Below are 20,880 nucleotides of genomic sequence, written 5' to 3'. Positions count from 1 at the left end.
GGCAATGCCCTCTGCTCCTTCATCTCACTCCTAAATTGCATTTTTTGCTGCTGTTATCAGGGGATGCTGAGGGCCCAGCACCCACTGGAGAAACCACAGGGCATCCCCAACTGCTGCCTCCATCCCAGGAGGATGAAACAGCATCTTCCAGTGAGGGAATCATGGTGAGTGCAGCTCTAGAAACAGCTTCTCTGTACCAACGGCAGGATGGGGCCCACACCTCCCTTCCCTCCTTGCATCCTAGACCTGTGTCACTCTAGCATGAGCTGGGGGTTCCAGCTTGGTTCCTAGCCTATGCTACCCCGTGCACCCTGGCTGGGCAGCGTGTGGTTGCGCACGTATGTGGTTTGCACTCCCCCATGGGGATGACGGGCGTGTCACGGCTTGCACACATGCACCCATCCTGCATGACCCTTGGTGGGGACTGACACTGCCACCCCTTTGCTTCCAGCCAGTGTCCTCCCCAGCTCAGAAGCCCCGGCTCCCTGCAGCCAAGGCCAAGCCAAAGAAGGCGAAGGGACTCTTCAGCTGAAAGGTCACTGCCACCCACCCTGAGGGTCTGTGCTTGCCCCAGCATCTGAGGCAGTGCAGAGCACCCATACGTCCTCTGCTTTCTCTCCTGCGTCTCCTGGCAGACCCTGCACAGGTCATGGTCCCCTCAAAGGTGTCTCCAGACAAGGAGATGGGGCGTATCCTTTCTTCAACAGTGTCTCGAGAACCTCTTTTTTTACTTCTTCCCTGGTGCAGAGCTTGCCCAGGGTGCCTTGTGGTGGAGCCAGGACTGGACCTGGGGGGAAAGAGAGGGATACTACTGGGTGGGTGTGGGACAGCCAGGGTTCTGGCAGGGCTGTGGGCTTTGGCTGCTCTCCTGTGGTTTTACAATAAAGGATTGTGTCTGGGTGAGATTCCCTCTCCTGCTCTGTCCTTCCTGGGCTCACAGTGTCCAGGCAGAGATACAGCCTCTGATGCTGTGAGGTCCCCCTCAGGCCAGTCCTGCTGTCACAGGGGCTTGTGGCAGCTCTGGATGGTGAGGAGGTGACAGGAGCTCATTGCCATGGGGCAGGACAGCAGATCCTAGTCCATGCTGTGCCTCACCCTGAGCAGCAGCATGTGGGGTAGGGTGGGGTGTGCGTAAGGGGACTCCCAGATCCTGGGAGCAGAGCACGCTGGGAGGCCTGGAGTCCACATTCTCCTTGTCCTAGACTGGGGACATGCCACTCCCTGGTGCCTGGAGCCAGGAGAAGTCCTCAGAGCAGCCCATTGGCAAAGACAGCCTGGCTGTGCCAAGGGCCACCCTCCATATGCAGGCAGCTGCCCCAGGGTTAGTGGGCAGGTGCTATGGGGTTAATCCATGCTCTGGCATCCATGGGGCAGGGGACAACCAAGCCACTAAGGCACTGAAAGCTCCCAGGCTTGAAAGCAGCCATGGAGCAAGTTATAGATGCTCCCTGGACACACCACCTCTGCCCTTCCATACCCCATCCATCCATCCATCCATCAATCCATCCATAACCCCTCTCTGCTTCTAGCCCTTGTGTCCACATGCTTTCTTTGGGGCCAGGACCCCACTCATGTGCCTGAGCCAGGTCCTAAAACAGCAGGTAGAGAGCCAGGCAGCACTGCTGCAGGCAGGCAGCCCGTGGGCCGCTCTCTTGGGGCAGGCACCCATGCCCCCAGCTGCCCTGCTCCCCCAGGCTGGGCCGGTCACAGTCACAAAAACATCCGGAGCAGCCCCTGTGCCTGTGGAAGGGGAATGAAAGGGCCTTTGCTGGGCCACAGCCGGCCAGTCCCAGGGTGAGAGCAGCCGCTTGCTTTTTATATTTCCTCTCTGCATGTGGGGTAGGGTGAGTGGTGGGAAGGGGAAGCCATGGGATGGGGAACTTGTGCCAACAGCCACAGCTGTCTTCTATCCTGCCTTCTCCCATCTGCCAGGATTTGCCTGATGGACACTTGTGACCAGGAACCATCCTGCTACCGGCTGGAGTGGTGGGACTGGGGTAGCAGTTTAGCAGCTCTGTGTTTCGTGTGTCTTCTGTCACCAGGATGTCCTCTGGTGCAACCCCTGCTCCATCTACATGGGCTCCATCTCCTGGCCTGGGAACTGCTCTGTTCCAAGCCAGATTCCTCAGCTCCCTGCTTAAACCCGGTTTCATGCTGCTTCCCTGTGCATGCCAGGACCTGCAGGAGGAGGGTTTATCACCCCAGCAATGCGTCCTGCTCATTTGTCCCCTTTGGGGCTGAAGGGACATCACATGTGGGGGGAGCAGATTCTCATCCCACTGTACCAGTGCCTGGTGGTCTCTACAGGGGACCGGGTGGTGCAAAACAGCACCTGCACCCTGGAGTCATCAAGCTGCCTGCTGCACCTGGGCTGTGTCTCTGCTTCTCCCTGGGGTGCTCAGCTCAGGGGAGGCAGTCCCAGCCCCAGGGGTGCTGCAGGGGTGTTACTGAAGAGCCATGTCCTGCTGCTGAATAAGCCCACCTGAGTTGCCCTGCAGGCCTGTGCCCAAGGGGTGAGCAAGCACCCCAGCAGTCATGGGCTGGGGGTAAAGGCCTGCTGCAGGGATAGATCCTGCTCCGCTCACCCTGCTCCCAAGGCAAGGGCAGGTGGGGCTGCAGGGGCATGGATGGGGGTAAATAAAAGCAGGAGAGTGAAGACATCAGTGGGAAAAAGAGCTCTGCCGATGGCCCCCAGGCTCCCATAGGGACCCCATCCCCCAAGACTCTAACATGGGGCTGCTAGTGCCTCCCTGGCCCAGGCTGCTACCCACTCCGTGTAATGTCACCACTCATTGTCCCATCCTGTCCTGCTGGGGTCTCCTTCCCTGTCCCCAACCCCTCCCCCCTGGAGCCGGCTGGATTTGAGCTCCCGACACACATTAAAGGCCACAAGTTCGGCCTCAGCCTCCATAAATTTGATTCCATAAATATTAGTTTTCGCAGGGTTTAATGAAGCCGTTATGCCGGGCACAGCCCAGCACCCCGACCCGTGCCCTTAATAAGGGCTCTGTGGCCTCGATTAAAGGGACCTTTCAATCGCTGTCAAGTATTTTTAGAAAAGGAAAAGTTAAAAAAAAAAAAAAGAGAGGCGAAGACGACTAAGGCAGGGAACAGGGAGAGGAAAATCTCAAACCCATCCAAGTGCAAAAATAGAGAAATAGCACCACCTAGACTGCATCGCCCAGCTCCACTGCCCGCATGCCCACTCACCCTGTGCAACACCTGGCTACGGCCAGCCCTGCAGGGCCTTGTGGCAGCACCGAGACCCCTGCCCTGGGCAGCCTTGGGAGCCCACCAAGGTGTCTGCAGGATGCTGCCCTCCTGCTTGGGCAGGGATAGGGGGATGTAGTGATGAAGAAAGCTGAGGTGTGGAGGAAGGAAGGACTTGGGCATGGTTGGGATGCAGGCAGGAGCAGTGCATGGTGGCCAGGCATCCCAGTGTGGGAGATGATGTACAATACAGCGATGGACACTGCATCTCTCCCACCTCCACTGGAAGGTAATTCCTCCCTGTGACCTAGTACTGCAGCAGCAAATGTCCCTTCCCACCAGCTTCTTGAGCAGAAATCTGCTCCTGCAGCAGAAATCTCCCCTCACTCCTTGGTTAGACAGACCCTGTTACAGCCTGCAGCCCCATCCTTGCACACCCAGTTCTGCCTGCCCTATCGTGCCTGGGGTTCCTGTACCACTTGGTCCTATGTGCCACTGGGCTCTGCCTGGCAAAGACACAAGCTGGCATTGGGAATGCTGATGCTGTGGGCAATCTGCCTCAGCCCCAATGAAAGGGGTTGCTGAGAGCCGGGACAGCATTCCCTGCAGAGTCACTCCTGGCACCAAGACAGGGCAGTGGGGCTGGGACAGGACCGGGGGCATTTGGAGCTGGGACAATTCCTAGGGAACTGCTCTTCAGCACAGAGCTGTTAGTGAGCAAGTCATTCTCCTGTGTCCTGTGTCCCATGCAGGATCCAGGCCATCCCAGCAGGTCTCTGCTGCATGAGGAGGTGGTGGACTCTGCACCCAGTGACAGGACACTGTCACTGTGGCCAGAGCCGATGCAGGATGCTGGGGCCCCTGCATGTATAGGAGCTGCTGTCGCAGACAAACTCAGCTCCAAGTCTGCAGCCCTGGGCTTTCATGGGACATGAATGTTGTACCAATGAGGGCTGGGCAGGGCTGCTGTCAGCCCAGAGCTGCTGAGAGTAGGACAGACACATGTGACATGCATTCTGCATGTTGGCAGGCTGCAGACATTCTTTGAAGGTCGGGGTTTGGTCATCAGCAGACATAGGACACTTCTGTCTCCGGTGTTCTGCATCCCCCCAAACTCAGCACCACCACAGATGATCCTATTCCCCACTCCCTTGTGTCAGTGATGAGCAAGGTGGGGACCTGGACTTATTCCTTTGTGGGAGTATAAACTGGCCTGGAGGACCCTGTGGACTTAGTCCAGGTTCCAATTTTCCTGTGCCCATGAGGCACAGAGAACTGTGCCATTTCTGCAGCCCTGGGAAGCCAGGAGCAGGGATGGGGAGTGGTGCTGTGACTTGTCCCATCTGCTCTCCCTGCTGCTGATGCCCTTAAGGATGCTCCACTGGAAGGATCAGCTGAACAGATACAGAAGTGGGGTGGCCTGGGACTGCTGGCCACACCCTCTTGCTGCATCATGTGCAGGAGTAGCAAGACAGACTCACCATCCTGCACAGTGGCAGGACTTCGCATAGGCTCTGGATACTGGTTTTGGGTACAAAATGACAGTATGAAAACCTGATGGAGACACCTCTGGCCAGTTGCACTTCCCTTGCAGCTCCTGCAAAGGAAGATGGTCCACGGGGCCACTGGATAGCAGCATCCCAAGCCTGTGGTTGTTGCTGAGTCTGTATCCTGCATCCCTCTTGTCCAAGTTTCTTGGTCCTGCTGAGGCCAGCACAACCCTGCTGTCAGAGCCCAGCTGCTGGCTGGGCTGTTCCAGCCTGGCCTCTCTGTGTATCCCTAGGAGAGACCCATGCCCTGTGCCCACTGAAGAGCTGGCAAGGGGACATCCCTGAGAGTTGTGTATGCAGGGGCATCCGAAGGCACTGCCTCACCTGGCAATGTCCCGGGCAGCCAGAGGGAGTGCAAGCAGGGCTGTGCTGGACCCCTCCCCAGCACACAGCTGGGGGAGAACCAGGGGGGCCCTGCAAGCCCTCGCTCCTGAAATCAGGGTGTTGTATTTACTTTCCCCTTTTGGCAGCTAGAAGGGGAAGCCCATCCCAGCCCCTCATTGTTGTCTCAGCGAGTTAATCAGATGCCATAATCCTGTTGTGGAAATATCGGGCCTCCCTGGAAACAATGGGGAGCGAGAATATTGTGGTTAAATTTCAACCAGCTGCCTCCCTGCTCTGTTTGATCCCTGCCCGCAGGCCCGGGCCCCTGGCGAGCAGGCGGCGCGGCAGGGGCCGGAGCCCCGGGGGTGCCACCCCGCGCCCACGCCGCCGCGGGGGACCCCCCGTGGGACACCCCGGGGAGGGTGTGCGGCGGGCCAGGCGCGCCTCGGGGCGGTGGCGGGGCTGCCCCGGGGGGCAGGTGGCAGCGGGTACCCCCGGCGGGGTGGGTTGCGGGCCGTGGTGATCGGCCGGGGGGAGGAGGCTGCGGGCGGCCCGGGGCAGGTTCCGCGGGGAGGAGGCGACGGAGGGAGGGCGCTGGGAGGCTGGGACACGGGCAGGGTGCGGTCCTGGCGGTTCCCGGTCCCGGATCTCTTCAATTTCCCCTCTCACTCCTGCCCGGGGAGCGGAGGCAGCGGCGGCTCCGGCTCCGGCTCCAGCCCCGCCGCGCTGACCGCCAAAGCGCAAACCGCGGGGGGCTCCGGCAGCGCCGAGCCCCGCGCCCTGCGCCCCGCAAGCGGCCGCTCCCCTGCCAAAACAAACGTCCCTTCGCTATTTATTGCCGCCGCCGGGCCACGGCAGCTCAGAGCGGGCCGCCACCGGCCCGCCGCACCAGGCAGCCGGAGCGCACCCGCGCCGGGCAGCCGCCGCGCCCCGCCGCCGCCGCCACCGGCACCGGCACCTGTCCGCCGGCTGCGCGCCGCATGGGGAGCCCCGGGGCGGGCGGCGGGAGCGGCGGCCGAGCCTAGCGGAGCCCCCGAAGCCGCCGGTCCCCCGGGCCGCCCCGGGGCCGCCGGGCGCGCCATGAAACCGGCGCGGCTGCTGCTGTTGCTGAGCGGGTGCGCGCTGCTGCTGGCGCCGGCCGTACGCGGCTGCGGGCCGGGCAGGGTGGTGGGCAGCCGCCGCCGCCCGCCCCGCAAGCTCATCCCGCTCGCCTACAAGCAGTTCAGCCCCAACGTCCCCGAGAAGACGCTGGGGGCCAGCGGCCGCTACGAGGGCAAGATCGCGCGTAACTCGGAGCGCTTCAAGGAGCTCACGCCCAACTACAACCCCGACATCATCTTCAAGGACGAGGAGAACACCGGCGCCGATCGGCTCATGACCCAGGTACAGCCCCACCGCCGCCCGCTTCTCCCCGCTCGCCAGGCACCTGCGAGCACCGAAGCTGCCCGGGAGCGTCCTGCGGCTCGCTGTCCCAGGACAGCGCGGGCAGCAGCGGGGGACCCGACGCTGCAGCTTCCCCGTCCTGCTCAGGGCATTCCGGTGCCCGGCCCGGTCTCCTGACTGTGTAGCGCAGGTATCTCCCTTCGCCGGGCGCTGCAAAGCTCTACCCCTTCGGCTGAGCTGGGCGCATCGGACCAGGAGCGTGCAGCAGCCTGTCCCGCTGCACACTGGTACGGCAGCACTCTTCGCCCGGAGCCGGCAGCACGCTGCCCCGTAAGCCGGCAGCATCCTGTCCCCCGAGATGGCAGCACCTTACTCCACTGCGCTTCGGAGCCTGTGGCACCCATGCCTGCTGCACCCCGAGGTGTGCCCTTGTGCCTCCCGAGCTCATAGCAGCCTGCCCTTGTGCCCTCATGAGCCATGCCACACTTCCCCTGATCCGGCAGCATCCTGCCGAACTGCTCCCGAGCCAGCAGTGCTGTGCCATGCTGTTCCCCCATTGGGCAGCACTCTGCCCCACTGCACCCATCCTGCCCTTGCCTCTCGGCTCTCCCTACCAGCTGGCAGAGCCGGCAGCCTGCCTACTGGAGCCGAGAGGCAGAGCAGAGCCTGATGTGCTGGCAGAGAGGGGAGCGGGCAGAGCAGCCAGCTGGGTTCCGGGAGCACCCTCATTGTCCTTGTCCCCACTCTGCTACCGAAACCCTGTGCCCTGCCTTAGTGCCCCATTCCCGCGTGTCTCCGTGTGGTATGGTGAACGGTGCCTGGTGGGGGCTGCCCTCAGCTTGCTGCGCTTGGGGATGAGAACAACCTGTTGTTGCAAATGCCGTGTTGCAGCCAGCTTGCGAGTGCCCTGGGCCAGTGGGAAGGAGAGGTGGGGAGGACAGAGGATGGCAGCGGAGGAGGGGGTGATGCTGGACGAAGGTTACTCTGTGTTTTAATATTGCCAGTAGAATGCCTGAGGGTTTCAGGAATGCAGATAAGGAGCCACACGGCCTTGCTAAGAAACCTGGCCACCAGCCTTAGCACTGGGTTACAGACTGAGCAAGATCCTGGGAGAGGCAGGGGGGAGCTGGGGCTGCCCTGCTGACAACTGCACCCCTGGGCTGGGGCTGGTGGGTGGGTGAGCATGGGTGGCCATGGTGGCAGGCGCTGAGTGGGGCTCTGGCAATGGCCTCTGGACAAGGTGTTGGTAACAACAGGAGAAGTGGCTTGGGTGCTGGCTTGACAGTTCTGCAACCCTGCATTCCCCAAGGGCAGGTCTCTGAGGGCAGGGGCTGTGGTCCAGGGCGATTCTCAGGCTACAATCTGCAGCAGAGATATGGAGACCCCCGGTGAGGCAGAACCAAGCTCAAAGAGTTGCAGAAGTCGTGGTTGTTGGTCAGTCACTGGAGCTCCGGGGCTGGGCTGGAGCCAGCATCCCTCAGGGACACCTGAGGGAGCAGTGAGCTCCGCTAGTCCGTGCATCAGGGAAGCCAGCGACATCATATTGCTTGAGTTAGAGGCAAGAGAGTGCTTACAGCTGTGTTTGCTCTTGACTGCTCCCACTGCCTGCCCTAACCCAGTCAGTGTTCTCTGGAATCCCTGGGATAGGGAGGGCTCCATGTCTCACCTGCCAGCCCCACACTTCCCGCTGTCCTACTGCCTTGTTGGCAGGGTACTTGGAAGCTCTCTTGTCTTCTTGCAGTGCCCAAATGAGGGTTGTTACCGCAGCCAGGGTTCTTACCCTGACCACCACATGTCCATGCACAGATAGGTATCCTGGTGCCTTGGGCAGCTCTGCAGGGAACTGTCCCAATTGCTGTGGAGGTGACATGACTACTGGTAGCTTGCTGCCATCCCACAGCCCTCTGGGCTTGTCCTGTGGCCCCAGGCTGTGGTAGATGTCCCCAGACGTGGGAGCTCTGACACTGGCACCATGCCCTATGTTGCTATGGGTTAGGAAGGGCCATTGACCCAACTCCTTGTCCCCTCCCCTAGTGTGCTGGCTTTTACTGCTGTTGACTCACTTCAAACCTGTTTTCTTTCCCCAAGTCCAAGGGTCTGGGTGTCCCAGGCAGCCGGAAGATGCTGCCTGCTTGGGGGGGGTGGGTAGTGCTGCTCTCTGCCCGCCTTTCCTTTATCGTTTCATCTTCCTCAAGAATTCCAGTGTGTTTGCTCTCGCTGGTCCCACTCGGAGGTGCTGAGATAAGACTGGAGGCAGAGCCCGCCTCACTTCTCTCCAGCAGCCTGGCCCAGGAATGTCTTGGGCCCCCTGCCCCCATGGAGTCTCAACCCCAAGCCTCTCCCTACCCCAGCCATCACCCCTTGAAGCTGCTGTTGTCCCAGCTGGCATGGAGATCATCCTTGAAGTGGTGAGGAATTTCTCATGGAGACCTTGGGATAAGACTCTTGGCTTCCTTTGGGAGAAACTTCACCAGATGAGGAGATGCTAGTGGGATCCCTCTTCTCCTAGCCAGGCTTTGGATGTGGGGGCGGCTGTGGCCAAGCAGACTCCATCTACAACACCTCTGCTGAGACTGTGATCACACCTGATTGTCCTTAGTACGTCCCCTGAGATGGCCTTGGGGTCCCTGCTGACTGTGCACTGTCTTGGAGCTGTGCCCTTCCTTCCAGACTGGCTGCCTTCCCTAAAAGGGTTTAGCTTCTCTCACAGAACACAGTCCTGTCACCAGTCTGTACATGAGAAGGGGGATGCTAGCGTTGGTCAGAGGGAAGAATATCTCTGCTCAGCCCAGCCCAATATGCCCAAGATCTCCATTGTGATGTGCATAGAACAGCATAGAGCCACCCAGCTCAGTGTGATGGCATAAGGTCCTGTCCTGCGTGTGGCTTGGGGGTGTCCAGTCATCTGTGCCACTACAGGGACAAGCTGTGCCCCCTGTTTAACGCACTGTCACCACCTGCCTTCCCCCCAAACACTGCTATGTGCCCATTGCATAGGTTTCAGACTCCTGTCTTGGCACCAGAGCAGTGCTGGGGCTGGTGAGCCATGGCTCAGTGCAACATGGCTGAGTTTGGACATTGCACTCCAGCTGAGGCGCTGCAGGGCCCATGGGACATGGTGGCATTTCCACATCTTTGCCATCACCTTGCGAGAGCTCGTGTTCACCCTGAGGTGGGAGGGGGGCCATGCCATGCAGGTTTGGTCACCCTGGTCCCTGAGGATGCTGTAGCCTCTTTGGACTGTGCGTGGGGAGAAGGTGGGCTCTCCCTGCAGTCCCCGCAAGCACAGAGCCTGCAGACAGCCCTTGCCTGTTGGTTTCTTGGTCTCTGCCTATCTGTCTGTGCAGGCAGCAGAGCCCCTGGGCAGGCAGCACCCATCCCTGCCTGCGTGCTCTTGCGTATCACTGTCTGCTTCCCGCTTGTCATTGCTCATCCCTGCCTGCTCCCTGCCCATCCATGCCTGTTCCTTGCCTGCTGTTCTGCTGCCTGTCCGTGCCTACTCCCCACCTGCTGGTACCTGCCATCTCCCCGACCCGTCCTTGCCTGCTCCCTGTCCATTGATACCTGCTACCTGCCCGTCGCTGCCTGCTCCCTGCCCGTGCTCTGACACCTGCTGGCCACCACGGGCACAGGAAGAGCCGCCCGTCTCGGCAGCCCGGGGACAGGGTGTTCCGGAGCCCTGCCTGACGTTGTGTGCCCAGCCGGGCGGGCGGGCAGTGGAGAAGTGCTCCGGGCCGGGGGGGTAGTTGAGATCCTTGGGCTGTGCTGGCAGGGGCACATGCACAGGACAAGGCATCGCAGGTGGGTCCTGCCAGGAAAGGGTGGCCCTGGCCCAAGGGCTGATGGCTGACCGTGTCCCTGCCTGGGGGACAGGGGTTGGAGGGTCTCGGGTATTTGTGTGCAGGCAGGGTTCCCCTGGAGAAGAGGAGGGCTGGCAGTGAGGGCAGGAGGGGTGCTCAGAGTAGGATGCTGGTGTGGGAGCGGCAAAGGGATGACTGGAGTGATGGCTGGGAGATGCAAGGTGGCACTGGGGACTCCTTGCCTGTTTCCAGCCCTCAACCCCCTTACTGCCCTTCTCTGCAGGGTCCCCATGAGGTCAGGGACCTTGGGAGCTCTTTGTGCCATGTGCCAAGTGGCACCACAGTGGTGTTGGACGGGACAAAAGTCATTCCCCTCCCTGTCTCACCTGACAACTGTTTGTCCAACACCTTCCTGGCTTATCTCCCCACACCCAGGGAGCCATGGGACAAGGGCAGAGGTGCTCCCCCACCCCACACAGGGCAAAAGCCTGACTGGCACTGCCCTTCCTAGGGACTAGACTCTGCCAAGCGCAAGCAGGTTTCCCCAAAAGCAGCAATGCTCATGTCCCCTGGAAGGAAGCAGGTGCTTGAGGTTACAGTGAGGGCACATATTTTCAAGGTGCAGGTCCCTGTGAAAGCACTGCTGAGGCATTTCTGAGTCTGGGGGTGTAGCCAACAACAAGTTTCATAGCCCTGGCTCATGCCCACCATCACTGTGTCTCACAGCCCACAGACATCCCATGGTAGGGAGTTCCAACAACGAGCTTGGCATCACATGAAAATATCCCCTGTGATGGATGTTTTTTAGGTTGCTGCCTAGTTATTTCATTTAATGCTTTCCAAGACTGTCCTCATGTGTGACCATGAATGCTCTGTCATTCACTTTGATTTTTATAGCACTTTCTGGGACCTTTCAGCATCTCCTTTCCAGGATGCATAGTCCTATTCCATCCACCTGGTTTTGTGCAGAAGCTCCCGTATTGCTTGTTTTATGTCTTTTCTTGTTCTCTTCCATCTGATTTACAGAAGTGGAAGGGACCAGAAGTGCAGGATGTACTCTTGCAAGTCAAGTTCTGGCACATGGTCCCTTCCTGAGATGCAGCTGTAGCTGGTGGAAGCAGGCAGTGCAGGGCAAGGCTGTGAGGGCTGCAGCACAGGCATGCAGGACTGGCATTTCTCTGCTTGCTGGAGAGTGCTGAGGTGCAAGAGACTGCAGCAGAGGGGAGAAGGGCAAATGAGGCAGGGAAGTTGCCTCACTTGTATGACCTTTGTGGCCACCAGGTCTGAATCTTTTGGGATCTTCTGCTGTTCTTCAGACCTGGATTTTCAGCCCTTGTGGCAGGGAGAGGTGGACGGGGCTTCACCCACATCCCTTCTGCTTCAACACAACAGAACTCTTGGGCACGTTTGGCATTTCTCACATGAACAGAGGTTGGATGAAGCCATGGGGCTGCCCAGTGCTGTGTCCTTGTGTCTCAGGACTTGATGAGTGATAACAAGCAGAGCTATGCTGAGAACTGGCCAGGTTGTTTCATTTGTGCCAGGGTACAGTGCTGAGGACCTTAGGGGATACTCTCAGCCAGGAGGCAGCAGGGTCTCAGCTACTGCATCCCCTTCTGTCAGCTGGGAGCCCCTGGGGCAGTGCTAGTACAGGGGAGGTGTGCAGGGAGCAGAGAGGATATTTCACTCTGACCAAGGCTTTGCTGCCCAACAGGCTTTTCAACAAACTGGGATGTAGGGGAGAGATGTTTCCCATGTGTGGCAGATGCTGCGTCAAACAAGGGACGCTGCAAACAAGGGGCACTGCAAAGAGTCTGAGGGGCACGGAATGGACAAGACACCTCATGTTCTCAGTTTTTCCTCAGCTGGGCCAACCCCCAAAGGGTCTAGAGACCCAGAGAGGCTTCATGGAAACATGATGGGATACAACCTGCCAACTAGGCAGCTACCTGCCCCTTCCAAGAAGCTTTTACTGACTGCCCTTCTGCTTCGCAGCGCTGCAAGGACCGCTTGAACTCCCTGGCCATCTCCGTTATGAATCAGTGGCCAGGCGTGAAGCTGCGGGTGACAGAGGGCTGGGACGAGGATGGGCACCACTCAGAGGAGTCACTGCATTACGAGGGCCGAGCCGTGGACATCACGACCTCAGACCGGGACCGCAACAAATATGGCATGCTAGCTCGCCTGGCCGTGGAGGCTGGCTTCGACTGGGTCTACTACGAGTCCAAGGCTCACATCCACTGTTCCGTCAAGTCAGGTAAGCTGAGGGAAGGCAGTGAGTGGGGCCAGGCTGCACCATACTTAGGGAGCCTGGCTGGCTGGGTGAGGTGCTCTGGGGAGGGTCCTGGCTCTCGCAGCCTGATTTCCCTATCTGAGGCAGACAGTCAGGTGGGGAGTGAGTCACATGTCTGTGGCCAGCAGTGCCACGGGGCAAATTCCCCATCTAGCTCCCTCCATCTGCAGTCTGACCCATCCTCTCTGTCTCCTTTTCCCACCCCATGCCCCCGTTTCCCTCAGCCTGTCCCCAAGTCTGCCCATCACATGTGGCTGCCCCGCTACTGTCCTTGCACTCCATTAGTGCCCTGCTGGCCATGATCAGCCCCATCGAGCCCTGCCCTCCTCCACCGCTGGCTGCTCTTGAGCTCCTGCTGTCGCAGCAGCATCCATCCAGCCCTGACCATCCAGCGTCGGGGACACCCAGAAAGGGACAGGTCAGGGTGTCCTGGGATCAGATCTCTGCTGTGCAGCTTCTGCAGAGGAGAGCAGAGCTGGGGGATGCTGGGTGCAAAGGGAGTTGGTCTGGAGCCTTGGATGCTGTTGTCGTTGGTGGTGTTTGCTCCCCCCGTGCAGTGGGACGGCTAGTCTCGGGCCCTGCCCGTGGCCGGGACGGGATTGCGTGGGGTGCAAGGGTTCCCCTCCAGGCCAGGGAGAAGCTGCTCTGCCTGGGACGCTGCAGCCCCGGCCCCCGCGTAGCTCCCGCCGGGCGGCCGCTCTGGCTGCGGGCGGTAGAGGGCAGCAGCGGCCCACGCACGGCACCGGCCACGCAGGGACACGCTCCTCCCGCGGCCACCCGCCGGGAGAGGGCCGTGCTGCAGCCCGGGTGCCTGCCTGCCCACGTCGCGACAGGCTGGGAAGGGCTCTATGTGTGTGTGTGGGCTTGCATGGGCGCAGGGGCAGCCTCGGCGGCTGAGTGCCCGTGCACACCGACACCGGGCTGGCACACGACCGCCGAGCCGGAGAGCTGTGCCTGCGCACGGAGCGCCTGCACGCACACGCACGAGGAGAGGGCTGTGACCTCACACCCATGCCCACAGACACGCCCACACACCCCTGTGCCGCGCACTGTGCCGCGGTGGTGCCAGGGCTGGGACACTGGCACAACCCAATGTCTCTTGTCTGCGAGCTTGGCTCCCACCGCAGTCTGCCTGTCCTACTGCCCTAGCCCGTGGCCAGCGGCCTGACACCCCTAGACGCCAGCCTGGCCCCCCACGCTGACCCGCTCCCCCGTGCCGATGCCAGGATGGGCACAACGCCAGTCGGCGATGGAGGTGTGGCGACCGCACCGCAGAGAGGGAACGACGCACCCCCAAAGAAGAGGGACAAAGCGTGGGCGAAGAACCAGGGCTTCCACAACCCAGGGCACCCTGTGGGGCTGTCCAAAGAAGTGGGGCCAGGCTCTGAAGCAAGGACCATGACCCCAGAGCCTTGGGGCTGGCCAGAGAAGTGGGGCTGTGCCCCTGGAGAAGGACAGAGGCTCTTGAATCCTGGCATGATCGCCTGGACCAGCCAAAGAGGGATGCCATGGCCCAGGCAGCAGGCTGGGGCCCTGAGGTCCTGGAGGGCTTCTGGAAACTGGCCACAGCCCCCTTGCTCCACAGCAACTCCCCGGGGCTCTGAGTCCCCCATATTTATCCCTGAGGCCATGGGGAGCTCTGGGATGTGCAGTGGAGGCTGTGGAGTGCGCATCCCGACTCCCCCAGAGCTGTATACAGAGGGCAGCCGGGCTGCTCCTGCCTCTTAGTAAATGGCTTTTATTTTTGTACGGATGGCTGTGTGGCCTGTTGTATGTATTGCATCTCCTCAGGTCCCCCACTGCACCTGCGACACCTCCATGCCCAGTGCCTGTGCCCCTCGTTTCTGCCAGGTGGCCCTCTTGCCCTTCTGCCAGCCCCTCCTCACAGCTCTGCCTCCTGCCTGGGCCTGTGGGGTGCAGGATTTGGGACTTGGCCTTTGGGGCAGGCATGGGGCGGATGCTGCACCTCATCTGAGCAATAAAAGGATTCTGTCCCAGAAATGGATGCCTCTCTTCATGGGCCGGGGGGCTGGGATTTGGCTCTGCCCGAAGCTCAAGAGGGATGGGTGGGCAGTGCCATCTGGGTGGGGAGACTCAGGGATTAGATGGGCACCTGGGAGAGGGCCTGGGAGTTCAAGACTGAGACTGAGCAGGACCAGGAGCAAGACCCTAGATGGCAGATGGTGGGAGGGCATCAAAGGTGGGGTTGCTGGGACTTGGGTGACCAGAAGTACTGTGAGAGCTGCGCTCTGTTCCTTGGAAAGCCAAGGTACTCCTGCTAAGTGTCAGAGTTGGCCCCTGACAACACCAGGTGACACACTGCATCTTTTAATATGGGTAGGGGTAGGACCACTCTGCCAGCATATCAGGGAACAAGCCCCAGAGAGTTTGGGTGCTTTACCCTGTGACAACTGCTAGCAAAGCCCTGATCAGGAGGCTGGTGGCATTTGCCTGATGATGGCCACAGGCTGTGACACCTCCCTGCACCTCAGAGAGGGGGTGGGCTGGCATCAGTGGTGTGGGGAGAACAAGACAAGTGGGTAGGAGAAGGGAGCAGAGCTGCAGCATGGGGTAGGGATGTGCTGCGGTGCTGGGGGAAGACATTGCAACCTGTGCTGTTCCTTGTAGCATCCTCCCTGGTGGCACCCAGGCCCAGAGCTGCAGGGGAGGGGGATGCTGTAGGCACGCAGAGTGTGACAAGGCATTCTGGTCCTTAGCCTACTGCCGGGCCAGGGCTCTGCCTCCCCTCTTTTGAGCGCTGCCTTGAGCATTTGATGCAGTGACTCTGCCCCAATCCCCTTTACCAGGCAGGTTTTGGGACCTGGCTCTGCCCCTAGCACCCTGGAACTGCAGCAGGGAGCAGGTGCTGCCACATGTGGCTTGAGCCCCCAAGTGCCATCACCAGTGGCTAAGGGACCAGGGGCCCAGGGAGGCTGGATTTCTGGCTGAGGCCATGTAAGGGACCTGTGCATATTGGTGATGCCAGGACAGGGTTATCCCTGGGTGGGCAAAGCTGGGCAGCCTGGGAGGGTCTCTGTGCATCACAGAGGGACAATGCTGAGGGTCTGACAGATGGGTAACCCTCCTATCCTCTCTCTCCCCGCGCAGAGCACTCAGCCGCTGCGAAGACGGGGGGCTGCTTCCCTGGGCGGGCACTGGCGACGCTGGAGAATGGTGCCCAAACTCCGCTGTGGGCACTGCGCCCGGGCCAGCGGGTGCTGGCGATGGATGGGGCAGGCAGGCCCACTTACAGCGACTTCTTGACTTTCCTGGACAAGGAGCCCCATGTCCTCACCTCCTTCCATGTCATCGAGACGCGGGAGCCATCCCGGCGCCTGACCCTGACGCCCACCCACCTGCTCTTCGTGGCTGAGAATGCCTCAGCACCTGCTGCTCACTTCCGCCCCACCTTTGCCAGCCGTGTGCACCCTGGACATTTTGTGCTGGTGGCAGCAGAGGGGGGTGGCTGGCAGCCCGCCGAAGTCGTGGGGGTGCAGGACCAGAGGGACGTGGGAGCCTATGCCCCACTGACACGCCATGGGACACTGGTGGTGGATGGTGTGGTGGCCTCATGCTTTGCCCTGGTGCAGGAGCAACAGCTGGCACAGCTGGCCTTTTGGCCACTCCGGCTCTACCACAGCCTGGTGGGGTGGCCAGGGGTGCAGGGGAATGGCATGCACTGGTACTCGGGGCTGCTTTACCGCCTGGGCAGGCTGCTCCTGCCCCCCGACAGCTTCCACCCACTGGGGGTGCCCTGGGCAGAGAGCTGAGGGTGTGCCCTGGCCATGGCTGGCACTGCTGGTGGAGGTGGTGGCTGTGGGGCAGCTCAGTGGGGCCCAGCACCCCCTCCCAAAGCTGGGTGCCCAGGAGGAGCTGCTTCCAGTCCTGCCTGCTCAGGGCACAGCCATCTCCTGGCTGAGGGGCATCAGGGCTTCCCAGCACACCTCTTCTATGCCCACCACCCTCTTGTCACCCCCTGTTCTTGGGGGCAGGGGAGAGTCATGAAGGGTCCCCCCCAGACATGGGGGTGCCCCTGGCTGGATCCACATGCTGCTATGTGTGTGTGTGTGTGTGTGATGAGTGTGTGTGTGTGCAGAATTAGCTAACAACGGAAGTCTGTTAGACGAAGGGGAGCAAGGAGAGGAGAGAGCCCCTAGCTCATGGCTGCTCCTGGGGTGCTCCTAGCCTGGCAGCACCCAGCAGGGAGGCTCTGGGAGAGGGGTCCCAGGGACCTTTGCTGGCAGCCCTGGCAGGAGAGTGGACAATGCCATTCCCACCCTGGGACATGGCAAGAGTGACCAGGATACTGGGACAGTGCCTTGCCCTTAGGCCTGAATACAGCTGCAGGATGGCACCCAAACCCAATTCCTGTATGCCTGAGGTGCCTGGGCATGGGCAGGGCTGGAGGGACTGGCATGGCTCTGGGATGAGACCTGTGACTTGGTGGCAGGCGTGCTGCTGGAGTGAGAAGCTGGGGAGTGGACCCTGGGCTCTTCCCAAGCTTGCGCTGCAGCCACCTGGGCAGGCATGGCTATGGGGAGGTTGTGACAGCACAGGGGCTGGTGAAAGGGGGTTGGAGAGGCAGGAGAGTGCAAGTGCCAGCTGGGCATGAGCACGCACGGGTGGGAGCAAGGGAGGGGAGAGCCAGGGCTGCAGCCCCAGCCTGACAGAGCCAGAGGAAGGAAAGCAGCTGGGAGAAAGTGCTCCCTTCCTTACCTTCTTGGCATCTCGCCCCGATGCTGGCTCAGCCCAAAGCTTAAAAGCTTCCCACACTCCAGACCCTGCCTGGTCTGATGTCTCCAGCCTCCCCAGCATCCTAAACCCTCAGGGTAACACATTGCCGCTCACCCGATCCCAGGACCTGGGGCAAGTCCTGTCAGAGCTGCAGCCATGGTCCCCCCAATATCCTAGCTAGACCCTCAGCCTCCCATGGCTCCGTGTTAGTGGAGGCGAGGGGGCTTGAGGGGTTTGTGACCCATGTGCACCCTGCAGCATCATATGTCTTTATTTATTTATCTGCTCTTTGTATGTACCATAGATGGGAGGCAGTGTGGGTACGTGCTGGGTGAGATCGGAGCAGGTGGGAGGAAAAGCTGTTTGGTTGGGGGGGGGAGGTATTTTTTTTTTTAACAAAAAGCAGAAATTATTTAAAGATTATTTTAAAGCACAATTTTTATGGTGATGGTTGTCCAGGGTGAAGTGAGAGAGCGTGAGCACAGCTGACAGCAGGTGTATTTTTGTCTCTTCATTGGATGTATCTTTCCTGGCCAGGGACGCAACCTAATAAATCCATCATCTCCCAGGCAGATGCTCTGAGCTCTGGTCTAGGGAGGGCAGACAGGGATTGGGGAGGCTTAGTACCCATCATAAACGGGACAGAGGGCATCTTGCTCTTCTCTAAGAGCAAGAAATTCCCATCTCAGTGCCCACCACCAGTAAGGACAAGCTCTCCCTCTCTGCTCCCCCATACCCAGGGGAGGCTGCAGGAGTGACACAGCCTATGTGGGACCAAGATGTCACTGGGACCAGCTGGAAACTTGGACAAGTGAGGCAAGATATAGGAAGGACAGCCACTACAGGGCCACCGGGGACATCTCCCCATCCCAGTCTGGGCCCACTGCCCCAGTGCCTGGCTGTGCTGGAACATCCTTCCCCACCCTCTCCATCACCACAACACCCACTAACCCAGAGCTCCTGGAGAACCCTGCGTGCCAGGTTTCCAATATCACTTTAGGCCAGTGCTAGCCACTATTAGCTCTGTCGCCTGACCCCTTGCCAGCCCTGTCCCCCCTTCACCCTCTGCCCATGTGCCCTATGCTCAGACAACCTGCCTCAGACTCCTGGGGGGTGCTGAGAGCAGAATCCCCACCCCACGTTTCCCTGGACCCCACATAATGGTCAGTGCAGAGCAATTTGGCAGCCAGCTGTCAGCAAGGGTTCTCATCACTACGGCTAATTTAAGGGCTCTGTGAGGTGGCTGAGCTAATCTAATTAGGTTCTTATTACAGAGAAGGACAAATTGGTCCCTGGGGAGTGGCATGGGGTCAGGACTTTGAGAGGTGCTTTATGGAGTGAAATTTCAATCAGGCTGCCGTCACAGGCAAGGGGAAGGGAGCTGGAGGCAGGGGATGCATTGGGAGACGATGTGCCCTTTGGGGTGCCCTGTGATGCTGTGGAAAGCCCATTTCCAGGCCCAGGTTTTTATGGTATCAATGAGCACAGGGGAGCAGCTCTTTGCCTCATTAGGAGGATGCTGTAGAGTTTTGGGAGGGCTGCTTTGGGGTGGAAGCAGGGAAAGTGAGCGGCCCTGGCTCTGGGCCAGCCCCAAGGCAGTGAGAGGAAGGGAGGGACCTATAAATAAGATTCTGGGGTCTTTCCCCTACCGAAGCCACATTAACTCCCCCATAGCCCCATAGAGGCCCATGGTGAGGATAGTGAGGACAAAATTACATCCTGCTGACGAACAGGATTTATGAGGGGTTCTTCCTTCCCTGGATGCCCCAATCCCTAATCACTCATCCCCGGGAGAGCCAAGGCAACCCAGGGTCTACCCCACTGCTTGTGGGCACCTGAAACAGTCCCATCTCCTAGGGTGCCAGCCCCAGGCGAGGGGTCCCACCAGGGTCTCTGCTGGCTGGTGATGGATGGGGATGCTGGTGGGTGGCCAGCAGAAGGTCTGGGCTGGAGGGTACCACAATGGATGTCTCTCCATCAATTTGTCCTCATTACCATGTGAATGGTGGGCGGGAGGGAGAGGAAGGGCAAGCAGCAGGAGAAACCCCCCACATGCTCCCATCTGGGGTAGTGTGTTGTCCCACCCTCCCCCCGCCCCCACTCCTCCAGCCCTGTCTGAGCATATTAAACAAGCGCTAAGAGTCCCCTGGCCCCAAATTCAGGGGAGGAGAGGTACCACCCCCTATTCAGAGCCTTGAAAAGGCTACAGGGTCCGGCGCTGTTAACACAGGGAGGGACCTTGTCCCGGTCCCCACCTCTCCCGTCTGTCCCTCACCCGTGGCCTTCTGCTGTGGCAGCACCAGCCAGCCCCGCTCCCAGTCCTGGACTGACACGTTGGGTGCTGGGGTCCCAGCAAGAGGTGGGGGGGGGTGTTGGAGCTTGTGGAGTGGGTGCGGAGCACCTCAAACTCATCTCCTGTTTGTGGGGAAGTGCATCTTTGAGTGTCGCGGGCAGGAGAGGACAGCAAGTGTGGCTCCTGTAGGACTCACAACCTTCCCTGCAGAAGAGGAAGTATCTCTAGGCAAGGAGATGGATTGTTCCCATTGCCTGGGAGCTCTGGGTCCAACCGTGTCCCCATGGCCTGGGCTGTGACCGTGATGGGGGAGGTCACCCTAAAATATCTGTGCCTGTGGGCATCGGCACAGCAGGTTGCAGGGATCCCCCTCCCAGCAAGAGCCAACTGACCCGTAGCCACCTCCCCCATAAAAAAGCTCAGGAGATGCTGCCCAGCCCATCTCAGCCCCACATGCTGCCAGCCAGCGGGTACCCGCAGAGGGAGGCCATACCAACCTAATTTGCATTACCTTAGTTTAGCTTAATGGCTTTTTGGAGTGCTACCGCTCCAGAGGTAGGGGCAGAATCCTGCTCTCTGCAGCGCTGCTGAGGGGGTCCCAGCACCCTGGGTCTGGGACAACAGCAGCCCCGTGAGGTTGTGTGACATGGGCTGTGGACCCCATCCTGCACCCCAAACACCTCCACCATCTCCCCCTCTAACCCAAACCCCCACCTCCTGCCCCCCTCTTAACCCTGCTGTGGGACCCAAGTGTGGGGACAGTGTTGGGAGCCCCCGCTCCAGTACAGGGGCTCCCTGCCCTCCCCAGAGACACTCTCCCTGTGCTCGGCAGCTTCCCCCGAGCAAGGACAGAGGTGCTGTAGCAGGCAGCAACCTCTGGGAGTCACCCCGCAGCCTACTGTGCCGGTGTGGACAGAGACAGACACACACACACATCCACCCCCGACACACACCTTTATACCCTGGACATGCAGATGCCCACCACCTCACCGGTCAGGCTTGGACACCTGCCGGCTCTCAGCATAACCACCCAATTCCCCAAATTATTCACTTTCCAGCCCACATATTTTATATCCTAGGCAGTGTCTGAAGCACCCAGATGTCCCTGTGTCCCAGATCTCTTGCCTCTGGGGACAGGCAGGGGGACATGCACATGGCCCATGGTGACAGCATGGGGACTGTGAGGACTACAGTACACAGGCATCCTGGAGCAGTGCCAACCTCTGCTCCCATGCCTACCCTGCATCTCCCGGGTGCAGAGAGCATCCCAGACCCACAGAGGAGGCTGACACT

General features: G+C 60.1%; 2 protein-coding genes across 5 annotated transcripts in view; both read left to right on the top strand.

Annotated features, from left to right (window-relative positions):
* NHEJ1 (non-homologous end joining factor 1) overlaps positions 1-905 on the top strand; it is a 44,124-nt gene extending 43,219 nt beyond the window's left edge. For 3 of the 4 annotated variants that reach the window (XM_065841180.2, XM_065841178.2, XM_065841177.2), the window contains exons 7-8: positions 61-164; positions 452-905. In XM_065841180.2, coding sequence (XP_065697252.1) covers positions 61-164; positions 452-532 — 185 coding nt within the window. In that variant the 3' untranslated portion in view covers positions 533-905. The remainder of the gene's footprint in view (positions 1-60; positions 165-451) is intronic. The other variant, XM_065841176.2, reaches the window with a different exon arrangement.
* Positions 906-5,709: 4,804 nt separating this feature from the next.
* Positions 5,710-20,540, top strand: IHH (Indian hedgehog signaling molecule). Its single transcript, XM_065841070.2, has 3 exons — positions 5,710-6,467; positions 12,263-12,524; positions 15,669-20,540. Exons 1-3 carry the CDS (start codon positions 6,165-6,167, stop codon positions 16,328-16,330), a joined length of 1,227 nt encoding a protein of 408 aa, XP_065697142.1. The 5' UTR covers positions 5,710-6,164; the 3' UTR covers positions 16,331-20,540.
* Positions 20,541-20,880: the final 340 nt, after the last annotated feature.

Source organism: Patagioenas fasciata, chromosome 7 (assembly GCF_037038585.1).
Source record: "Patagioenas fasciata isolate bPatFas1 chromosome 7, bPatFas1.hap1, whole genome shotgun sequence".
NCBI lineage: Eukaryota > Metazoa > Chordata > Aves > Columbiformes > Columbidae > Patagioenas > Patagioenas fasciata.
Note: the sequence above shows the minus strand (reverse complement) of the source record. Positions and strands in the feature narration are given on the sequence as shown.

What these genes read in the sequence shown, in the direction of transcription:
- IHH (XM_065841070.2), top strand. Translation starts at nt 6,165, where the DNA reads ATGAAACCGGCGCGGCTGCTGCTGTTGCTGAGCGGGTGCGCGCTGCTG. An exon ending in CCGATCGGCTCATGACCCAG is followed by an intron (nt 6,468 to 12,262) that starts GTACAGCCCCAC and finishes TCTGCTTCGCAG; the next exon opens with CGCTGCAAGGACCGCTTGAA. An exon ending in CCACTGTTCCGTCAAGTCAG is followed by an intron (nt 12,525 to 15,668) that starts GTAAGCTGAGGG and finishes CTCCCCGCGCAG; the next exon opens with AGCACTCAGCCGCTGCGAAG.